Source organism: Nannospalax galili, unplaced genomic scaffold, assembly GCF_000622305.1.
Source record: "Nannospalax galili isolate Female #2095 unplaced genomic scaffold, S.galili_v1.0 scaffold762, whole genome shotgun sequence".
Taxonomy (NCBI): domain Eukaryota; kingdom Metazoa; phylum Chordata; class Mammalia; order Rodentia; family Spalacidae; genus Nannospalax; species Nannospalax galili.
Window position 1 is genome coordinate 3,633,845 of NW_008350126.1, and position 19,544 is coordinate 3,653,388.

Consider the following 19,544-nt stretch of genomic DNA (forward strand, 5'->3'; position numbering starts at 1 on the left):
ATATAAACTCAGTATGAGAAAAATTAAACAAACCAATTGAAAAAGAGTCAAGAGGTCTAAGCAGGTTCCTCTAAGGAGTTTGAGGGTGGCAGATACACATGTAGAGAGCTATGGAGCACATCAGTCATTGGGCATACAGATGCTGCAAGGAGGCACTCCCTGCTCCACAGTTAGAGTGGAGCTGCTGTTGGTGTGTGGTATCTGGAACTTTACGTGCTGCATGTGAAATGCTATGAATGATTTAGGAAACAGTTTGGCATTTTCTTAAAGAGTTGAATGTCCACCTACCACCCAAGCTGTGTTACAAGTGTATAGTCTGCTGTGACAGCAGTTTGTGTCTTTTTTTTTTTTTAATGAGTGTATTGCCTGCATGTATGTGAGCGCGCCTGTGTTGTGCAATGCCTTAGAGGTCAGAAGAGGGTGTCGGGTTCCCCTGGAACTGGAGTTAAGGACAGTTTGTAGCCGCCATGTGGGTGCTGGGAATTGAACTTGGGTCCTCTGCAAGATCATTGAGTGCTCTTAGCTGCTGAGCCATCTCTCCATCCCCCAGCAGTTTGTGTCTTTAACACAGTTATTTGCACAGTTGAATGGATGTCACCTAGTCTCCTCCTCCATGATTCTTGATTCACTCTGCTCCATGTACACATAGGCTTGCTTTCCTTTTTTTTTTTTTTTTTTTTTGTTTTTTAAAAAAAATTTTATGAAAAAAATCCTTTCGGACGCTATATCACCGGGACTTGTATTCATGAACCAACTCTTAGAAGAGGAGGTGTTACATTTACCCAAGGGTTTGTTTTCTTTTTTTTTTTTTTTTTTTGGCTATTAAAATAATATTATAGGAACAATGTCCTTCGTGTGCAGTATCACCGGGTACTGTTAGTCGTAGCCAAGTCTTCAGAAGGTAGGTGTTCAGAGGGGACGCCAAGCTTTCCCCATAAGTACTGTGATGTTCCTACCAGCTCCATCATCCAGCCTTGGGGGAGTTGCTAGTCGAACATATGAGCTACATTTCAATGTTGTGTGAATCACGGCTTTTTAGCAAAGTTGGATGTTTTCATGTTTAACGGCCACTTGACCCTTTAATGTCTGTTCAAGGCATTTGTCCCTCTTTACATTTTTAGTCTGCTGGTCTCAGTCTTTAGGAGTCTTACGTATTAGGAATTAATTCCTTGTTTGTAATTTTTTTTCTATTGTTTGCTAAGGTTTTTTTTCCTTTCCATTTTTCTCTTTTCTTCAGCTTTACAAGAGTTTTTAATGCATGAACATGTGTCATTGGCTCTGATTACTTATGGACAAGTGATTTAGGTTGGGCCTACTGGAGGGTTTGTATCTGCTGGGTCCACTCACGTATCTGGTGGTCAGCCAGAGTGGCTGGTGCAGGGACGGCCAGGTGATGTGGCCTTGTGTCTATGCCTGCCACCCTCCTGCAAGCTGGATGGGCCTGTACTGAGCACAGTGGCAGAGGGCACCTGGAGGTAGACCCCTTCCGGGACAGCTGGTGACCCTTACTGGGCCTGGGAAGGGTGGGGCGCCAGTGGGTGTGCACAGGTGTTCTCCGCTTTCAGTGTATGGGGGAGTGGCAGTCTGCACAGTATCAGGTAGCTGAGTGTGCTGAGTGTGCTGAGCCCCACGGTTGAGCTGAGCAGCCTCTCACCCAGGCACTTTTCTGCTCAGCCTTCTGGGCTTCTGGTGTCTGCATTGGTCTAAGAGGGTGTTAGTGATTAAGGGGCTGTGGTTTTCACTTTTACGAGGGTAACTCATGGTGACACCCTCATGCATGTGCATCATGCACTTTGATCTTACCCCCCATTTCCCTCTTTTTTCTCCCCTCCTCCTCCCTCTTCCCAAGTAAAGAGAGAGAATATAGAATATTTATCTTTCTGAGTCTATTCTAGTCTGATGATTTCCAGTCCCATCTGTATTCTGGAAAATGACATGATTTCATTTTTCTTTATGGCTGTCTAGTACTCCGTTTTGTGTGTACACCACACTTGCTTTATCCATTCATCTGTTAATGGACACCTAGACTGACTCCATAACTTGGTTATTGTAAATAGTGCTGTGGTAAACAGGGATGTGTAGGCATCTCTGCTGTAGGTTGCTTGGATTCCTGTGGGCATACCCAGGAGTGGGGAGCTCTGTTTTCCATTTTTAGGACTCTCCATACTGATTTCCATATTGGCTGCACTGGTTTACATTCCTGCCACAGGGCATCTGACTTCCTGGCTTCTTTTTTGCTAGACTGCCACCAGTGTGTGCTGTTTAATGACGGCTCTTCTGACAGATGAGATGGAATCTCAGTGTCATTTTGGCTTGCATTTCCCTGACTGCTAAGGATAGTGAACATTTTTCATGTATTTATTGGCCAGCTATACTTTTTGTTTGTTTTTATTGCCATTGTTCTTGAAAAGTACCTATTTATTTCATTTGGCCTTTATTGATTGGATTGTTTGAGGTTTTTATTACTTTAAAAAATGTTTTTATGCTCTGCATATGCACCTGTCCCACTCTGGTGACTGTCTTCTCATTCTTGTTTCCTTGCTGTGCAGAAGCCTTTTAAATTTGATACAATCCCATTTACTAGTTCTTGGTGTTATTTCATGTGCCTATATCTTGAGATATTTTCTCTGTGTTTTATCCTAATAGCGTTAAAGTTTCAGGTCTTACTCCATTTTGAGTTGATTTTTATTCAGGTTGAGAAAGAGGGGATCTGGTTTCATCTTTCTACATTTGGATATCCAGTTTCCCCAGTACCATTCCTTGATGAGGGTGTCTTTTCTCCGCTGTGTATTTTTGGCGCCTTTGTCAAAAGTCAGATGCCTGTAGCATGTGATTTTTGTCTCTGGGTCTGTGTTGAGTTGGTCTGCATGTCTGAGTCTGTTCCAGCGCTCTGCCGTTTTTGTCACTATGGCTCTGCAGTATCGTTTGAAATCAGTTACTGAGATAATTCTGGCATTGCCTTTTCTGCTCAGGATTGCTTTAGCTAGTCAGGTTCTTTTGTACTTCCATATGAATTTTAGTGTTTTTTTTCTCCCTTTGAGTTCTGTGAAGAATGTGTTTGAGAATTATGTTGACTCTGTAGATTGCTTTAAATAGAATAGCCATGTTTTCATTTTTTTTCCTTTTTTTGGGAGGGGGGGTCTTTTTTAAGACAGGATCTCCCTGTAACCCCAGCTGACCTGGACTGCCTATGTAGACCAGGCTAGCCTTGAACTCACAGAGCTCTGCCTGCCTCTGCGTCCTCAGTGCTGGGATTAAAGGCGTGCGTCACCACTCCTGGCTCTTACCTGTTTTTTGTTGTTTCATTTTTGTTTTTGTGTTTTGACACAGAGTCTCCTTATAGCCCCAGCTGACCTGAAACTCTTTATGTTGACCAGGTTGGCCTCAGTCTTAGAGATCTACCTGTCTCTGCCTCCTGAGTGCTGGGATTAAAGGCAACCACGCCCGGCAGTAACCATGCTTTCTATATTGATTCTGCCTATCTATAAACAGGGGAGGTCTTTCCATCTTCTTTGTCTTCAGTTTCTTCAGTGTCGTAAAGTTTCATTATAGACATTTCACCTCATTGATCAGGTTATCCCTAGGTATTTTATTTATGTGCTTATTTATTCATTCATTTTGAGGCTATTACGAATGGGATCGTTTCTTGATTCCTTTCTCAGTGTGTTTGCCATTGGTATGGAGGGCGGCTGATGGTTTCAGTATGTTCGTTTCCTCCCTGTCACTTCACTGAAAGTGTTCGTCAGATCACAAAGGTTTCTGGCAGCATCTTTGGTCTTTTAGGTGTACACACATACCATCTGCACACGGGGACACCCGCCTCTCCCTTCCTGTGGGTGGCTCTTCTATTCCTGTCTTCTGACTTAACTGCTGTGGTATCATCCCATTCTTCATTGTGAAGGAAATGCTCCTCCCGTACCGTTATAGTGCTGGTGTAGGCTGCTTGTACATAGCTTTTGTTACTCTGAGGCATGTTCCTTCTTTTCCTAGTTTTTTCTGGTCTTTTATCATGAAGGGAAAGTGAACCTTGTCGAAAGCTCTCTGCATCTATTGAGATGATGTGATTTTTTTTCTATCCTGGGACTAGGTGGTAATAATATTTTTGCCTTCTTTTGGCTTTCCTTTTGGCAGATAAAAAGCAAAGTGCCTGTCTCCATACTCAGTAGGACAGGGGTTGTGGACAGGGTTGTGTTTCTGAGTCTCAACTTGCCCTGCCCTTACTTAATGCCTGCCCTGTGCTTCCTCTGACCCTGTGCCACAACAGTTAGACTATAAGACTGTGTCTGTTCCTCCTAAGGGCCTCTTTCCACACTGTCTCTACCTCCACTAAGGCCTTTTCAACTAGTTTCTCACAAGACTTAAAGAGAGTAGAAGAATTAGTTACAGCCTAAGTACCCTAGAAATATCTGCAGTATATGCTGTAAGCTTTCAGTCAGCATATACAGTATTTAAAGAGTTTCTCATTTAAAATACAGGTTCCTCACTTAAATGACAATATAAGTTAATCTCTCTCTGTCTCTCTGTCTCTCTCTCTGAAACACCATGGGAATCCATTGTTGCCCTCAGCTAAGCCTTGTGTCATGGTAGCAGGCACTCCCTGCTTTCACTCTGAAGCAATGCCATGCTAGCCCCCTTAGTGTTCCTGGACAGGGCGGAACAGCACCCCAAGCAGCCTGTCCCAGCAGGTGCAGAGCTTTGGGGACAGGCTGAATTGAGGGGAGATCCTGCCCTGTCTTGTCTGCTTGTCACTCAGTGTAGACAAAAAGCTAGCTGTGCGCTGTGGGTAGAAGGAAAATGTGTCAACATTAGTCAGGTTGGCTTCCAGCTGTGCCTTAAAATAGTGTGAGATCTCAAAGTGCAAAATCCACATAAAAACATGGCTGTTAAAGCCTCAGTTTAAGTGTCTGTTTATGAGCAGTCTCAATGAGTAGGAGGTCTGTAGGGTCATTGCTGTAGGGTTCCTTGACATTTTATTATGACAGCCTTGACCAACATTACTGTGATGTGTTCCAAGACCCTGGGCCAGTGTGTGCCTGAAACAAATCCTTTGCCCGCTGCATTTCCCTCTACGTACACGCCTATGATGGGATTTAATGTGTGAATTAGGTGTCAGTAGTAATCAGTAGAGTACTCATAGTGGTGTGTACAAACAAGCTAGTGTGTGACTGTCCCCACTGGCAGTAGGGTAGGTACAGTGGACCACAGGAAAGGCAATTGCAGCCTGGGCAGGGCTACTTGCAGCAGATGTTGCCAAGCTGCTAAGCCAGCACTGTAAATTCATGAAATATTTATTTCTGGAATTTTTATTAAACTGCATGGGTAACTAAAGCCTCAGAAAGGGAAACTGAGGATGAGGACAGACGCTGCCGTGCAGTGAATGTTGTGGCTTCCCCATTAGGTGGGGAACCTTTGAAGGGGGCAGGCACAGGTGGGCACTCACATCAGGGCGTGTTGTGTGTTTTCTTGCTGGTTTAGATAAGGATGGAGATGTTTTGTGGGACACTTTGTTTTTATTTTTTATTGAACTAAGAAATGTTATTTGTCTGGTTTTTCTGTTTTTCTTTAGGTATGATTCAGGGTTTTGAAAAACTGACCAGTAGTTGGATATATTTTACAAAAATAATTTGTTTCCAGTAAGTTGAAGTTGCTTCATCTTGCTTGGCTGTGCCCTGGAGAGAATGGCTCATCCTACTTCTTAATACAAAACAGTTGTTGGTTAGTTTCTTAAATAGCATTTTCTTATGCTGGCATTTACAAAGTGCCAGTAATTCTAACTGGTTCATCTTAATGAACTGTCAAGTATCATGCTGGTTTAAGTTTGCTCCTTTTGCTGTTTGTTTTTCTATTAAAAAACAAAACAAAAGAAAAAAACAGGCAATTCCACATGGGTTGGCCCCAAGCATGCAGCCTTAGAGAGTTCATGGTGGTCAGCCTTTCTTCACACAGGCTGGTCTTGATCCAGTGACCTCAGAAAGTTCATGGTGAACGTGTGGCACCATGGACAGTTGGAGGTGGATCCGAGGCTCAGTGAGGAGGAAGAAAGGCAAGCCTGCAGCAGGCTGAGCTGCTGCGGAGGCACAGGTGACTACTCCCCTCCAGCTGGGCTCTTTAGCACTTGCTGACTCGAGCTGACCACTGTGTTTCTGGCTTGACGCGTTCTGCCATTGCCATTGCTCTCATACAGAGGAGATGGGAAATTGCTCATTTTCTTTTGTTCCACTCACTGAGACTTTGCCATCAGGGGAGCACTGAGTGGGGAGCTGTGTACCAGTGAAGTAGCTTCCACCAGGGAAGACAGGTGAGCTGCAGAAACAGGTGAGCTGGTCCACTGCCCTCCACTCATGCACAGACATGTTACTGTCACGGTAGCTCTGAGCCATAGCGGGACCTCTTGCAGACATCGAGGGCACAGTGGTTTTGGCAGAGTGCATAAGCAGCTCTTGGTAGATGCTGGTCCTGTGTTCATGACCCTGCTGCTGTGCCAGTATCTTGCAGGTTTTTACCATGTGACCTACTTTTGACAGGAAAAAGAAAACTTCATGTCTCCATCTGTGAGTCATTGTTTGGTCATATTTTGGAAATGTTTTTCCATGTTTCTTCTTTTTTCAGTAATATTTTGCTGCCTATATGATAACATCTGACAGTGTTAAAAGGTGTAAAGACACTGGGTTTGTGGTAGAGGGTACATGTCTACCACTGAGCACTCGCCTTGTGTCTTAAGCCCTCTCTTAGGACCCTTAATGAATGAAAGCCCCCCAGCTCCAGTGTCAGTGAGAGGCAGTGTCTGCTCTTTTGTTACTTTAATTGCGCTGATATGCTTGTAGGTCAGAACTCTCCATATGTGCTTGGCACTGCCTTTACTCCTCCTCATAGTGGGCAGCTCTGTGCTTCCCAAGGATGACTTTCTACTAGCAAAGTCTTCCATATTAATTACTCTCTCCCCACTTGGTTATTTTTGAAAGATGAGTGATTAACATGTTCTGTTCCCTTCTTCCTTGACTTCAGAAGACTGGAGATTATTATAAACTTTTGGGAAATACTCTGAACTCTGTCTAGAAAAAACTGCCCTTTAGAAAAAGAGTTGGGGGGCTGGAGAGATGGCTCAGAAGTTAAGAACACTGGCTGTTCTTGCAGAAGACCCAGGTTCAAATCCCAGCACTCACATGGCAGCTAACAACTGTCCGTAACTCCAATTCCAGGGGATCTGATGCTCTCTTCTGTCCTCTGAGGGCATTGCAAGACATGGGTGCACTTACATACATGCAGGCAATACATGCATACAATAAAATAAAAATAATAAATAAAATATTGTTGAAAAAAAGAAAGAAAAAGAGATGGTAGAGTAAGAGATCCCTTGCCGTATATGTTACATGGATCGTCTTGTTCCTGTGGTAAGCAGCCCCTGCAGTGGCCTCGTGTAGTCCCTGCAGGTGGGGCTGGGCTTGCTGCCTCAGACTTCGTGGGTGGGCACCTCTCAGATTAAGACTGTAACCTCCTCTCCTGCCTTGTCTCTCTTCACTCAACCTAGTGATGCCATCTAGGAGTCAGCCCTCTCAGCTGGTTCACTGCTGCAGGACCCAGAAGGTCTGACAGTGGCAGAAGGAGCCGGGAGCAAAGGCTGTGTTCTTGAGAGGCTCAGAGCAAGAGAGTGGAGAATATGCTTCCTGGGTTCTTCACCTAAAGAACCAAGAAACGAGATGCTTATTGTTTTGATAAGTGGACACTTGGTGATACACAATAACTATTGAAGTCCCTATTATCTGACCACTACAAATGATGAAACTCTTTCTTGGTAAAGACCTTTGTAAAGATTACATAGTCACCACTGAGCTGTGTTTGGAAATATCATTGCATAATTGGTTTTCAACATTTAAGATGTAAAAAAAAGAGGGGGCTAGAAAGATGGCTCAGTGGTTAAGAGTGCTTGCTGCTCAGAGGATCCCAGTTCAGTTCCTTATACCCATGTTGGGTGACTCACAGCTGCCTGTAACTCCAGCTCCTGGGGATCCTCTGGCCTCTGTGGACACCTGCACTCACATACACAGAGCTGTGCACATACACATAATTTTTTTTTTTTTTTTTTTTTGGTCTTTTTGAGACAGGGTCTCCCTGTAGCCCCAGCTGGCCTGGAACTCACTAGGTAGTCCAGGATGGCCTTGAACTCACAGAGATCCCCCTGCCTCTGCCTCCGAGTGCTGGGATTAAAGGCATGTGCCACCACACCCAGCTTAATGTTTAATGCACATAACTTTTTAAGAAAATGTTGGAAAACCACACACACACACACACACATACACATACCTTCAGTTCCAGCACTTGGGAGCCAGAGGCAGGTGGATTGTTGTGAGATTGAGGCCAGCCTGGTCTATATAGGGAGTTCTAGTCCAGCTGGGGCTGTAGGGAGACCCTGTCTTAAAAAAAGAAAAACATAAAAAGGTCTAAAGTGATGAACACAGTTCATAGAAGTGACATGTGCTGTTTGAGAGCTTTCTCCAGTAGTTGAATGGTTGACTAGTGAGGCAAATATGAAAAGCCGCTGTCTCAGAGTAACTTAGGAGCCTCCTTTAGGACTGTGTCCATATTATGACAGATTGTACATACATTTTATATAAGATGTACTCATCACAGAAGGAGATCCAGCCTCCTCAAGTCTGTGATGTAATTGTAGACACCAATGTAACGTTAAAGCAAGTATGTTTGCTGATTAATCTGTAGCATGTTTTGTATAAATAGGGACTAAAGTGAAGGGTGCTGCACATGTGAATAGACGTGGTCACAGGACACTTTACGGCATAGTGTACTACACTGGCAGCACGTGTGAGCTGGCTGATGCCTCGTGCTGCTGCAGAGTCCACTGGTTCCTTCCTGAGCACTGCTTCTCTGTACTGTTGCCCTGACTAGCTTCAAGCCGATTTAGGATGATGGATTTATGTGAGAGGGCCGCTAGAAAGGTCTCCATTTAGATCAGACTTGCTGGTTCCACTTGTCCTGTGTAGGAAACAGCTATTGAGAGGCAGTCGTGTGGCCTCTGTGTGCTCCAAAGACCCCCTTGGAGCCACCAGAGCCAGCAAGGAGTTCAGTCTCCAGACTCCACGACATGCAGAGGAACGGGTGGTGTTGCTGGTAGAGGCTGGAAGTGGGAAGCGCACACCTTGGCTGTCTTTGAAAAGTGAGGCCGATCATCTGGTATGTAGTGATGTGTTTTTTAAATGCTAAGAAAAATTGGGCTTGGTTATGGGTGGGGGTGTAGCTCTGTGGCAGAGCACTTAACTTGACTCCACATAGTCAAAGTCCTGGGTTAAATGCCTCAGAACCACAGAAAGAGAAATTTGAAACAGATACAGTATGCTTGAACAAATACTTCTGTAAAAAAAAAAAAAAAAAAAAAAGTACATATAAACAAACATTTAGAAAGTAAATATAATTTTGTTTGTAATGAATAAAATTTTGTCTTTCTCTAACATCTAACAGTATATAGGGTACTAGTTGAAAAGGCTTTCAATTATACTAAAACTGAAAAGCTCTACTAGAAGGTTTTAATTTGCTGCCAGGTTGCTTAATTGGCCTTGTGAACATAAGTTAATGTCTACCCTTTGTTCCCCTGCCCTAGTCCTTAAATATTCTAGTTTTTGCTAGATGCTATGTCACATTGAGCCAGTCTGGCTGGACTTGGGTATTTCAGGAGGTCCTGCTGGAAGTCAGCCAGCTGGGGTTTGTCTTCATATATATCTGATCTGCCCCCGCCACCCCTGCTTTACAACATGCCAAAAGCCTTGGGGAATAGAAAGTATTACAACACACTAAACATTGGTCACAGATGGAAGGCTCGATGTTTCTATGACTTTTGCATGATTGTGACACAGCCTGTTACATGACCTGTAAACAGGCCCTGATGGTGTGCATAGTTCTTTTCTGACCCTGAGTCTTTCATTGTAAAAGCAGAGAAAGTCAGTTTTGTAAGCACTGAGCCCTGGTCTACCCAGAAGGCTTTCCCTGAAGCCCTGTGACATAGCTCTCAGCATTTGTTGTAAAGGCTACCCTAATCCAGGCTGGTGTTTGCTGCAGCATGGAGCACTGTTTAAGAGAGGATTTAGGGCTAGGTGTGGTAGTGCACATCTTTAATCCCAGCACTCAGGATGCAGAGGCAGGTGAATCTCTGTGATACAAAGCCAGTTCCAGGCCAGCTGTGGCTACAGGAAGACCCTATCTAAAAGAAAAGGGGGGGGCAGTGTATTTATAACAAATTCAAAGGTCACTGCCCTTACTACATAGCCTGTGTGACTTTCAACTTAAAATAGTTGTTCTGAGAGCTGCCTTTTGTTAGTATGAATTCTTTTTCCTTGAAGAAGAGGAAAATGAAGGCTAAACAACCAGCCAGGCTTGTCTTTTCTACCTCTTATATTTACTAAAGCATGCCATATAGCCCCAAGTTCTGTTGAGGTATTCCTGTATTATGCTGTAATTGACTGTGAGACGTCAGACTTTCTTTGTGTTGACTGTGTGACGGTAACAGGAAGTGAATACCAGCTCCCTCGTTACACTTTCTCTTAGAACACTGCCTGCTCCTTCCTGACACTGAGGCAGCCGGGAACACGGAGGATGGGGACTTTAAAACTTTGCTGATAGAGATTGTGGTTTAAAAGGCTTGTTCTGTGGACATAACTCAGGCTATTATCTAGGGATTTTTTTCGGGGTGGGGGTGCCTTTTGTTAGAAGAAATGATGGAGGTACTAATGGGTAAATGTGAAAATATTTGTTACATGATTAAATCCACTTTGCCACTTGTGGTTGTGACTGCTGATTGTCTACCCACTGCCACTTTACCAGAAAACAGAGTTCCACTCTAATTCCCCATGTTACTGACAGACACATAGCGAGGAGAGTATGTTTCCTAGCCTCCTACAGCTGCATGTGACCAAGCATGAGCCAGTGAGTCACAAGAGGTTATTGACCAGTGCTTGATCCATGGCTCTAAAACCTAGAGTTCTGCTCAGCCCTCGTCCTTTCTTCTTGCCTACAACTTGGTTTATAGACATGATGGCAAAGGCTTCTGCAGCATCTTTGGACCCCTGAGCTAACCTGAAGGAGAGAAGATACAGTGTGTGGCTATCGAAGGAGAAACAGAGGGAGCCTGGTTTCTGACCTTGTGAATTGGCTATTTGTAGTAATCTTGATGCATCTTTAAGGAAATTGGTTCCCAAATTTTTGACTTCCTAGGCTTCAAGAAATGGTTAATCAAGACAGTAAAACTGTTCTTCATAAAGAGATTGCAATTAGTAAAGTGGGCATTGGAGTGGTTGATGATCTGCTGCTATCCTGTGGGAAGTGCTGGTACCCAGAGCTCCTCCCAGGTTCGTTTGTCAGCAGTGCTCAGGAGAAGGCAGGAGAAGCCTCAGCACTCACTGCAACATCTTGAAAAGAATATTTAAAGGCTGCATGTGACATTGTGACTGCCATCGGTCCATTCAGTCACTATGGGAGCAGAAGTGCTGCCTAACCATCACCAGAGTGCCACAGGACCTCACCAGAGCAACTGCAGAGCCTGCTGAGTTCCCAGCATCTCAAGGACACTTGACCTTAGCTTCGGTGGAGAACTACTTAAGGTCAAGCATCCAGTAGATTAAAATCTGTAAGTTAGGGATGACTTTCAGGTATTAATAGTACTTGATTGGGCTGGACAGATGGTTCTGTGGTTAAAGGTATGCACTGTCCTTGCAAAAGACTTGAGTTCAGTTCTCAGTGTCTGTTTGGGGCGGCTCACAGCTCCAGCTGCAGGCAATCCGACACCTCTTCGGGCATCCACTTTGGCACTGCACTTAACATTGCCTGCGTGCACGTGTATGTGTGCATACCCAGACACATAATTAAAAATAAAAAGTTAGGGAATAAAGGGAAAGAAGGAGCTCAAGAGAGGTAGAACCATAGGAGAAGGGTATTATTAAGGGAGAAATGGGAAAAATGGGGGCACTTTAAATGGGGAAACCATAGTGGAAGGGTTAGACAGTGCAAGAGATAAATAATGCCCAGCTTGCTTTAAAAAAAACAAGAGGGAACCATATTAGTTCAACGACCTACTCAAATTATACATACAATTAGCTCAAGGAATATAATGTCTAGGCAAGTTTAGCTGAGAACAATTGGTCTTTGCCCAAGCTTTATCTACATGGCACATGATAATTAAAAGTACCAGACTGGTGGAACTAATCTTCTTGGATGTTTGACAGACATAGTTTGAGGCCTATTCTAATTTGGTCAGAGGGACATAAAAGACAGTTTTTGCTCCTTGCCCTCCTAGGTTGACTAGTTCCAGGGGACTATAAGCATCTCTCAAAATGTCCTGTAACTGTGGTGAATCACCTGTCCTCTTGATCAAGGAGGCAGTGGAGACCTCACAAGATGGACTTGAACCAGTGTCCAGTCTACAAAGAGGAGGGTCAACATAGAGGAAACATTTCCTCCACGCTTCCAAGCGAAGCCAGCCATGGTCGAGCAGGACCTTTGACTTATCTTCACATAGATGGAACTGGTAAAAGAAAGGAGCCAGGGGCTCCTCCCAAGCCCATGTGACCCCTGAGGAACAGATCCTCAAACGGCCTTAAGAGTAAAAATAAATTGGTTTATCTGGGCCAACTATATGGCCTTAAACACTCAAAAGCAAAGTATAACCAAAGATTAAAGGGGCCATTATAATTTTTTAAGAGTCCATATGTTTAGCTAAAGGCTACATAACAAGCAACAATGCCAGATAGGCAGTATCTTCTTTTGAGTTGTTGGCCAGCATAGCCCAAGAGATTCTCAGACAGTAACCCAGCATAAAACTGGGAAAATGAACAGCAGACCCCAATCTTATCTGAAGGAATATTGACAACGGATTGCTGCTAGATGAGGAACAGCTGACCTTCCTAAAACAAAGACCTCTAGATAGGCTGACTAGATTCACCGGATGGCCAAGTAGTGGGGAATGGCTGGGGGTGCCGACAACACAGCAGACAGTACCAGGGAAGACAGTAAAAGGGCTCTAGTGGGGGGGAGGCTATGGGAGGGTGCCATCTGGGAAGTGGGTGTATAGTTGAATAAGATTGTTTGAGATTTTCTTTCTGTGTGATATACACACAGTAAAATCGTCAAATTTTAAAAATGAGTTATCTTTGAGGAGGAAGCATAAAAATTTACATCTTGTTTAGTAGTAGGGGTGATAAACATCACCACTGAAATCTACCCAATGACTTTATATCCATACACAGGTGCCAAGGATCCAAGTGCAACCGACCATGACTAGTAATAATCAGATACATACAGATTAGAGATGCATGCGCCAGTATCTAAGTGTCATTAGCAAAAACAATGAGTCTTTCCGTAAGAAACAGTATATTTTAAAATGAAATGGAGATCTTTTTTAAAGGTTAAAAACTCATTCAGTTTTATGTCTTACAAGGCTTGTACTGAGTTCAATATTGTATAACTGTATTAACTCAACTGTGAACCTAGAAACTTGCAGCCACTAACTGTGAACCTAAAAATTTTATAGCCACTTTGAAAGAGGTGTATCTTTGCTCTGGAAATTGTTGTTGAGTATGTTAAAGCTGTAATGAAATGCTTCTTCTGGAAAAAAAAAGTTATTGGTCACCTTTGGAGGGGGCTAGAAAACCACTCTTTGATTGTGAAGACTAGAAAGTGAATGAAAACAGCCATTTAAAGCTGCAGAGGCAAACTCAGACTCACTGTTGTATCTGAGTGATGGTAAACAGCAGACTCACAGGCCCCGTTCATCATTGCTAAAGCATTGTTATCTTACTGCTCTATTCTGGCTCCAGACTGTGTTCAGGGCTGTCCATGCTGAGAACAGTGAGTGCCAGAGATTTAAACAGCTCAGAGCCCCCTTGCCATGACCTTGTCGTAGGGGCAGCGGTGGCCCATGGGTCTGCCCTTTTAACCTGCAGACTTCCTCCATTGATAAGTGAACGGTTTTATGGTTCTCTGTTGATTTTGCTAAGTGGTCCTGGCATTCATCATGTGTCTAACGTGGCTTACTGTCTGCTTTTATTAACTGTTTGGTGTCACTTGCAAGGAAACATTTTATACCCAGTAGATTTATTTTCACATGTGCACCCCCCAGTGAATTAAGTAACTATTAAATAATGAGATAATTGGGGTTTGAAATGCCAGGTCTGATGAGGAATCACTGCAGACTGCTACATAGTGGTTCAGTGGCATTTTTTTCAACTGTTTTATTGGTATTTGGAAAAACTGGTTGGAATTTTTTGATGGGCTAAGAATACATTAACAGTTTTCCTTTTAGAATTCCAAACACCTAGTCCAAATACTTGACAGTCTGTGGATTTCAGAAGGTAAAAAACTTTACAGAAACTGTACTGAGCACCTACAGCCAGATCTCATGCAGTTCACAGAACTGGATTTCCACAGTCCATTGAGTGACAGCATCCACGGGCCACACCTGCCCCTCACTTATTGCGCTTAACCACTCAGAGCTCTCCAGACTTCCTGCTGCTCCCCAGACTCCTGACTGCTCCCAGGATGCCCTGCTGCTCCCCTGCCTTTGCACTTGCTGCTTCTTGCTCTCCTTCCCTCCTGATTATAGGGTGCTGAGTCCCATGGGATCAGATCTGGTCTGTCCAAAACTGTTGTTCATCACTGGTCACAGTAAAACAGCAAGATGCCCTTCACACCCACAGGGGTGTCTGCTCTCAAAATGGGAAATAGAGGTGGGGCAAGATGGCAGCTGACTAAGCTCCTCTAACTTCTCACCCCAGTCACACCACTTTGCACAGCTATTCACCACGCTACCCTCACACAGCTAAGGAAGGCAAACAATGGGCCCAGTGCCCAGTTTTACTGCAGTGATGGGAAGACATGTATCATAAAGGACAAGAAGGAAAGAATTACTCTCTTCACCTCTCTACAACTCCAGGCAATATAGAGAGATGCCTTCCACTGGGGGAGGGAGAGGGATTAAATCCCCACCCTAGACATGAAACCCAGTGACAATCCTGCCATACTGAAACTGATTGGACAGAACCACCCTCCCCTCCCTTAACCTCAAGGAACAGAGGGAAGGGAAGAAGTCTGCCCTAGAGCTGTGTGCCCTGACCACCATTGTGAGACCAGCCCTGGGCAGAAACCGAAAGCCCCTCCACCTAGACAAGAGCTCAGAGTCTGAGGCCTGTACACTAGCACAGTGGGCTCTTGTTCCAGCCTGCATCATTGCCAGCCTTGGAGTGGCCCTGGACACCTCTCCCTACCCCAGCAGCACAGTTGCTTACAGCTGTGAGACTTAAGGCATCCCGGCCCAGCATTACTGTTGGTCCCTGTATTAATTACTTTTTCTCATTACTGTGACTAAAATGCAACAGGAAGCAACTTAAGGATGGAAGAGTTTATTTTTGGCTTACAGTTTGAAGAGATACAGTTCATCATGGTGGGAAGGCATGGTGGCAGGAGCATGAAGTAGCTGCTCACACGGGTATCTGTAGTCAGAAAGCAGACTAGACAGGAAGTGGGCCTGGCTACAAAATTCAAGCCCTGTCTCCAGTGACCTACTTCCCCTAATGACATATTTTACAACCTACTTCCCCTAGTGATGTGTTTCACATCTTAAAGATGCCACGCCTTCCAAAACAGTGTCACTAGCTGCAAATCAAATGTTCAAACACATGAACCCATGGGGACATTTGACATTATACCACAGCAGTGGTTAAGGGCATGTCTCTGCTACTGTCCCTGAGTCAGGCATCACAATCTATTCCTGGTACAGGTGGAACTGTAGAACTGGGCTACCACCAGCAGAGTAAGCCACCTGATGGAGCAGCCTGCATGGCCACTGTGACTTGGGCATGAGTGTACCACAGCTGTGCAGATCCTTGTGGCTATGAAATTCGTGTACAGTCCAGCTTAGTGTCAGCCTTGGTGGTCAAGGGGCTGCCTTCACCCACACTACCTTAGCTCTGGGCAGCACAGCACAGAGGCAATGAGAGCAGCTCTGGCTGTGGGCGAGGATGTGAAGAACTATTGGAACAGTTGTTCCTGGGTGAAATGTAAAGTTGTTCAGCCAATATAGATATGATCATTTCTCAAAAATGCCACACAAAATTACTGTATAGCCCAGTAATCTTGAGATACATCCACTCATGTTTATAGTGGCATTATTGACAGTAGTTGAAGTCTGTCCATTAATGGGTAAACAGAAGGTGGTGCATGCATCTGAAGAATTATGATTCAGCCTCAGAAAGGATGCAGTCCTAACGTGTGCCACCACATGAGCAAACCTTAGCTAGTGATCCCTGTGCTAATACACTGACCCCACAGCACAGTGTGCTAGTGATGTCGCCCACAAATTCTACTGCAGTCTTCACTGGCCGCTGTGACGTTTGCCTTCATTGGGTCAGAATGCTCTGCCAGCACCATGCCTGTAACCTGCATGGCCATGCCTCATAGGGTGGGCCATGTGAATTACTGCCAACAAATGTGTCCTCCTGTAAGGCTGTCACTTAGTGTTTTTCAGAGTTCAAATTCCTGGAGAATGATACTGTAAATCTGTGGTAAAGAGTTGTAAGCTGTGTGGACTTGCTGGATGTTGATCGTAGTTGAGTAAATAATGTGACACAGACAAGGGGGGTCACATTTCATTTTGACCAGTCTACATGAACTTTTCACAACCATGAAAAATAATGATTAAAAAAATACTGTTGTAAAAGATTTATTTTTACTTATGTATGTGTGTGTGGAGGGGGGGTACACCTGAGTGCAGGTACCTCTGGAGGTCAGAAGAAGGCATTGGATCCCCTGCAGCTGGAGTTACAGGCAGTTGTGAAGTGCCTGATATAAAAGCCGGGAACTGAATCTGGGTCCTCTGTGAGAGAGGCAAGTGCTATTAACCACTGAGCCATCTCTGCAGCCCCAAAGAGATGATTTTTACTACTGTGCTTATGGAGAATACTGTATCCATTAAGTTATTCAGTCCTAGAAGTTTCTTCAGCCCCAATAATAAACATTTATATAGTTATATTATGTCTGTGTTCCAGTGAGCTGATGTTGGAAACATCATGAATGGTCATTTCCATGTACTGGTCCCTTAAGTTCTCAGACTGGTCCTCACTGCACTGCACAGTACAGCATTTTGTTCACACTTGAATATGAGTTCTGAGAGGCCTCATGCTTTTCTGTTATATCTGTACAACAGTTACAAGCTCACTGTCTCTTAGGAATAGCTGCATTTTATAGTGGCATCACTGTCTTTACTTGTGTTTGAAAATAATCTCTATAAAAAATTGGTCTGTTTCCAGTTCGTTGAAGGTGTTTTTTGTTTTTTGTTCACATTTCCCAAATACTAGTCATAGCCCTTAATGTGGCTTGTTCAAGAGCCTTATCTTGGCTGGCAAGGTGGCACAGTGGGTAGGGGCTCCTGCAGCTTTTATCCTACTTTTCATAGGAATGCGAATGAAGACTGGGTTCATTTTCCTTTTCTTTTTAAAAAATATTTTGGTCTTTTTGTGACAGGGTCTCCCTATAGCCCCAGCTGGCCTGGAACTTGCTAGCTGTGTAGACCAGGCTGGCCTTGAACTTACAGAGATCCGCCTGCCTCTGCCTCCGGAGTGCTGGGATTAAAAGGAAGTGCCACCACACCCAGCTCATTTTTCTTTTAAAGTAAAGCAAAGTGCTGCGTAAGGAGTGGTGGAGACTGGGGCCCTTGAGCGTGCCAGTGCCATACCTCTATCCTGTAGCTGCAGCTGGCTGAAGTTGTCCTGAGGATAAAATCACCCACCCAGCCACTCAGCCAGCCAATGTGTTTTGCTTCTTTGTTAAGACAGGATCTTGCTGGGTAGCTCTGGCTGGCTTTGAACATGTCAGTCCTTTTGCCTCAGCCTTCTGAATGACTACAAGTGTGTGCTACCACGTCAGGCTCCATCTTGTGTTTTAAATGTTGGTAGCTACTGTACAGGAGAATATTTAAGCTTTTATGGGTCCTTGAAACCAGTGAGCCTGTATAGACTGTGACATCCATTTCCTGCTTGTCCTGAAAATAGGCCCAGGCACTCTGGGGCCTCACAGCCATCCTAAGGTTATGGCTGTTTCGTGCTCTTCCTGGTAGAGGTGGAAGCCAGACTTTGATTACCTGCTTTCACCCTCTTTCTGCCCGATGAGGTCCTAACCTTTCCCTTGAAGATACTGTTATGAATAGGCATTGAATAGTTAATCTTGGCCAATTTTACCCTAAATTGGGCTGTTGTACCATTGTATTTCCCTGGAGTTGAAGAGTTAATCGGCTCTTGAAGTCCTTAAGGTGACGGTTGACAAAGATCAAACCCAGTATGTGGTCCTGACTGTCCGGAGTGGAGTTCCTCGGCGTTACAGAGGACACATCGGAATGAGCCAGCATCTTAAACAGAGGAGAGGCAGGCGGGGCAGTGAACGGTGAAGGACAGAGCCAGTTTTCATCAAAGTTGCTTTTATGTCTAAGAACTTCCGATGAGTTTACAGTTTATGCACCATAAAGGCTTCTCAGAGTCTGTGGGGTTAACTTCAGAATTTAGCAAATTTTCTCCAAACTTGGGTAGAAAAGCCCAGCTTGATGCAGCTCTGTATTTTGGTGAGTGGACCCTGGCAGTCCAGCTTGTCCACCATGCCTGCTGATTGTTGCTGGCATGGTGCTGGCTTTTGCCAGTGACTGCGAGGAGGGCCTGTTCTCACCAGACCTGCCTTGGCCTGAGGAATACACCAGCTGTGTCCGGGTGCCCAAACCACTCAAAGACGTGAAGTTCTTAAGTGCTTTCAGTGTTATTAATTGTATAAACTTAAGTCATTTGAGCCTTTCTTGAAACACTTTTCCAGTGACTAATACGGAGACACAAATACCTTCTGGCCCTGATTTTTTTTTTTTTGTCTTTTTGAGACAGGGTCTCCCTGTAGCCCTAGCTGGCCTGGATTCACTATGGAGACCAGGCTGGCCTTGAACTCACAGAGATCTGCCTGCCTCTGCCTCCCGAGTGCTGGGATTAAAGGCGTGTGCTACTACGCCCGGCCCTGAATTATTTTTATAGAGGAATCATTTCAAATCATCACCCACCTTTCCTCTCTCCTTCACCTCCCAGGGGGGACACAGAGATTGCCCCGTGCCATCGGGATGTCCCTAGCCAAGGAGCTCATCTTCTCTGCACGAGTTCTTGATGGTCAAGAAGCCAAAGCTGTAGGCTTGATCAGCCATGTGCTAGAACAGAACCAGGAGGGGGATGCGGCCTACAGGAAGGCGCTGGACCTGGCCAGAGAGTTTCTTCCTCAGGTACGGGAGAGAGCTTCTTTGGTTTCCATCTGAGATCACTCCATAGCACACTGACTTCATGTAGCAGGATCGCACAGTGCCAACATGACCCTGTCCTGCTTTCCAAGCAAAGGAGTTAAAAGTCAGATTTGAAGGGAATCTGAGACCCACACTGGAGATGTGTGTGCGCACGTACACGCATACACAGTGTAACATCCTAGCAAATTGCCTTAACATGTTCACCAAGTGCTCTAACCTGCCATCTCCCATG

The 19,544-nt window shown here is 44.6% G+C and overlaps 1 protein-coding gene across 4 annotated transcripts in view; it reads left to right on the forward strand.

Annotated features, from left to right (window-relative positions):
• Auh (AU RNA binding methylglutaconyl-CoA hydratase) overlaps positions 1–19,544 on the forward strand; it is a 128,752-nt gene that overhangs the window by 102,769 nt on the left and 6,439 nt on the right. For all 4 annotated transcript variants that reach the window (XM_029570524.1, XM_029570525.1, XM_017801736.2 and 1 more), the window contains one exon: positions 19,107–19,294. In XM_029570524.1, coding sequence (XP_029426384.1) covers positions 19,107–19,294 — 188 coding nt within the window. The remainder of the gene's footprint in view (positions 1–19,106; positions 19,295–19,544) is intronic.